Genomic DNA, 3,945 nt, shown 5'->3' on the forward strand with positions numbered 1-3,945 from the left:
TTTTGCAAAGTTTTGAATTGTAGAAACTTATACTTTTTGGTTATTTTTTTTGGTATTCTACAAGAAAATACAAAAAAATTATCTATTTTTATTTAATTGTAGTTTTTGATATATCTTGTACATAATTTGCAAGAAAGTACATGTTTAAGAAATATTTAATCTGTAGAAATGCTGTATTTTCTTGTACAAAAGTTTTGTATCAGGGTATTTAGATATAAATTATTAATACAAACCCTTGAATGATATGAGGATATTTCATTCGCATCCAGCCACTGAGCATTCCACCATAGGATCCTCCAAACGCTATAACGGGACTCTTTTTTAATTTTGGTTGAGATTTTAAATATTCTATTAAGTCCACATAGTCAGCCAAGGCCTGCTCTGAAGTAAGATAACCAAAATATTTCGGATCCGAAAAGGATTTGTTTCCAAACGGCATCGATTCACCATAATAACGATGTTCTGCAAAAATCAAGAGGGCTCCAAACTCTGGTGCTATGTCCCACATGAAACCCTAAAATGATTTATAATTGTTATTGTATATGTTCAAACTTCATTTTTTTTAATGTACGAGTTATTTTATATTTTCAATCCATAAATTTATATTTTTTTATTCATGGTGACGTACTTAACACTCAGAAAATTATGACCGGTTCTTTGGTCCGGGCCCCTAATTGAATCCTGAAGAATTTTTAATTCAAATGCTCTATAAAATTTACAACATAAAATGAAAGCTTCGAACACTTTCGAAATGAATTGTAACATAATCAAAGTTTTTTGTCTTCGAACTCAGTAAAAATGATAACAACAAAAAAGACCTCTTTCTATTAAAAAAAAATTTTAACCAAAAATGGCTTCTCTTCCAACTCGATGCAAAATTTTAAAATATAAAATGTCCCTCTGTCAAAAATTTCTTTATGCCTAAAACCTTTTAAGCTGAATTATTTTAATTTAAGGTCATTTCAAATTAATCATTGTTCAATTGTTATCAGAAGGGTGGCAAACAGAACTAGGTAACCAACAAGATCGAAAAAAATTCTGTTACGTCGAAATCACGTCGAAATTAACAATTAAAAGATAAGAAAAAAGTCCATTTCCGAGAAGACGTGTGCTGATTTAAGCCTGAACAAATTTAATTAAAAACAGTTCTCCATTTCTAAGGAAATAGCGGACAATCTCAAAATGACACTGACCACAAAATAGAAAAGGATAGACTGCAAAAAATGATAATGTTCACTTTAAATAAAAACTCACTTCCGGAAAATTAAAGTTCTGAATAAGGGTACAAAATTCTGATCTAAAAATTTGAACCAATTTCGAGTAAATCGTCAAAGAATGTTGAGGTAAAAATTTAATTGGTTTTGAGAATCGGTTTTCGGTTGCGATTGAAAATCGAATTTAAAATTTTTCTCACAAATAAAATCTTCCTCCAGAGATATAGGAAAGCTTGATAAAATTAATAAATGTTTTATCCAACAAAATTAGTTTGTCCCGAGAAGAACAAAATTTAGTGCGACAATACTAAAACTTAAATAAATTTTTTTTATTATTGTACTAAGAAATGAGAGTTCGAAGAACAATCAATCACAACAATTTTAGCCACAGTTTTTATTGGATTTTTAAATATTTTTTTATTATATCCATTTTCGAAAAAATGTTCTTTATCTAGTTCTATATTGCCACCCTTTATTTATACATCCAGATTTAAAACGTTCACTTAGAAATTCAAATGTTTTTAAATGGAAAAATTAAAATTGTGACGTTCTAACTTTAAATGCAGTTCTTTGAAACTTAAGCTAGTATTCAAGGCTTTCTAATTAATTAAAAAAATTTAATTTAATGTTTTAAAACTGGAATATTTTCAACGGAAACATATTAAATATGACTTGTTATTTATTAAAAACGTTTAGTTATGAATCTATTAATTTAAAATTATTATAAAATTGAAAACAGTTTATAAAGTTGAAATCGGACGCTTAAATTTATTAAACTTCTAAGGCTTTCGAATTGAATCAGTTCAAAGTTTAATGATAATATCTATTAATATAAGTTGTTTAATTTTTAACTGATTCAGAATCGTCTTGTGAAATCAATTATTATTCCATTTTTATCAATCGAACTACAGTTAAGTTTTTAAAATAATTAATTAATTTATGTTTATAGTTGATCAACTTGAACAGTCTTTCATCCCAATTTTTTTTATTCAAACGATTTTAATTTTTAATTGTTTAAGTCTTACAAACTGCATTTTAAATTTCTTTGAATTGAAAATCTACGCTTCAAAATAAAAATATAAAATGGGAAAACTTTAAAGTTCAAAGATGTAAGAATAACGCATTATTAATTGAAACATTCTGTAGTATTAATATTATAATTGTTAAAAAACATTTACTTAAACATCTAATGATAAGTAGAAAGTAGAATTTCATATATTATGAACAATTTGTATTCAGGATCCGCAAAAAAATAGTAATAATTCGCGCCAAAAACTCGTAAAACCCAATTTTTCAATAATGGTTTTTTTGGGACCCTATAAAACAGATTATTGGGGGTAGTATTTAAATAAATAAGTTTTGATTCGTATTCTATGGTTAAGAGAGAAGAAAAATTTTAAGTTTTAACTTGATTTACCTAATTTTAACGATTCTGAATTGAATTTACGAAAACATATTTTTTTCTTATGGGAAATATGTGTTAAACTTCATGGGGCTTCCGAAACCTCTAACATTTTTCTTTTTTTATGCATTTATTTTTTGTGGAATCTAACAAATTTTTGGGCGACATGCATAACAATATGTTTTCTTGGGCTACCCGATTGGACAGTAATGTTCGCGTTTCCGAACGCTCGTCCCCTTATTGCATCCACCCCTCAATTGTAGATTTTCAAACTAGAAAATATTTGTAAATGGAAAATTGTAATTATAAACCTTTACAACTAAACAATTTTATTTTTTAAAGGTACATACTAAAAATTAAACTTTATTGAAAGCATATTTTTAATGTTGACAAAATATGTATAATATAAAAAACTGGTAGTTTAATTAAAAATATAATTTTTGTTATTTTTTAAAAAGTCAAACTAAAAAAACTTACTGTATTCTCTGCAAAAAGTTTAATGTCACCTTCATTGCCAGTATAGAAAAAAATCGGAGCATCATGTCCCTTCTGCCAAGTATCATTCATAAGGTATCTCATTTTGAAAGTATTATTAACAGAAAAACTGAAGTGATCTACCTATTGGGCATTAGAAGTTATTGACTAAATTATTGATATCTTGAGTTTTCATATGTAATTAAATTTACAAAATTAAATATAAAATAGTATTAAGAGTCTTTTATTCAGGATAAATTCTACTAACCGGCACTTCAAAGTATTCAACCTGGTACTTAAAATCCGAATGATCATTTTTCATTGATTTTGATGAATATGGAAAATCGGAGATTGTAGTTTTAAAACTGATAATTTGGGAAAAAAGAAGCACGAAAATTATAACAAACAACCAGAAGTTCGCCATTATCACGGGCTGTTATCACTCAACTGAGACACAAGCAACTGAGATTGACCAACTGATATGTACCCGTTCGGCCGTTCGCTGACCCTCTATTCTCACACAGTAATTATCTATTAAATTAGATAAATACGTTTACATTACTCACTCTTACACAGAAAATTGCAAAAAATTGCACAAAAAATTCATTTTTGACTAATATTTACGGTATCAGTAAGGTATAATAATAATAAAATAAATTAAAAAATAAAATTCAGATGGGAGATGATTTGGTTCAGCCTGTTTGATACGAGAAGCAACCAAACTTGTTACGAGAGTGCAGGCAAAACCGCTCTGCCCCTTTTTGTAAAAAAAAAGATGGTAGCTCTAAGGAAGCATCCAGAAGTGATGAAAAACCGGGTTCATCTGAGAACAAGTTTAAAAAAAGATACTATAAT

General features: G+C 27.6%; 1 protein-coding gene across 1 annotated transcript in view; it reads right to left on the bottom strand.

Moving 5' to 3' along the window:
• The window catches only part of LOC117169438 (lysosomal Pro-X carboxypeptidase), a 15,247-nt gene extending 11,443 nt beyond the window's left edge, over positions 1-3,804 (bottom strand). The window contains exons 1-3 of the mRNA XM_033355813.1: positions 3,359-3,804; positions 3,094-3,234; positions 234-514 (exon numbers count right to left, since the gene is read on the bottom strand). Coding sequence (XP_033211704.1) covers positions 234-514; positions 3,094-3,234; positions 3,359-3,514 — 578 coding nt within the window. The 5' untranslated portion in view covers positions 3,515-3,804. The remainder of the gene's footprint in view (positions 1-233; positions 515-3,093; positions 3,235-3,358) is intronic.
• Positions 3,805-3,945: the final 141 nt, after the last annotated feature.

This window comes from Belonocnema kinseyi, chromosome 3 (genome assembly GCF_010883055.1).
Source record: "Belonocnema kinseyi isolate 2016_QV_RU_SX_M_011 chromosome 3, B_treatae_v1, whole genome shotgun sequence".
Classification (NCBI taxonomy): Eukaryota; Metazoa; Arthropoda; class Insecta; order Hymenoptera; family Cynipidae; genus Belonocnema; species Belonocnema kinseyi.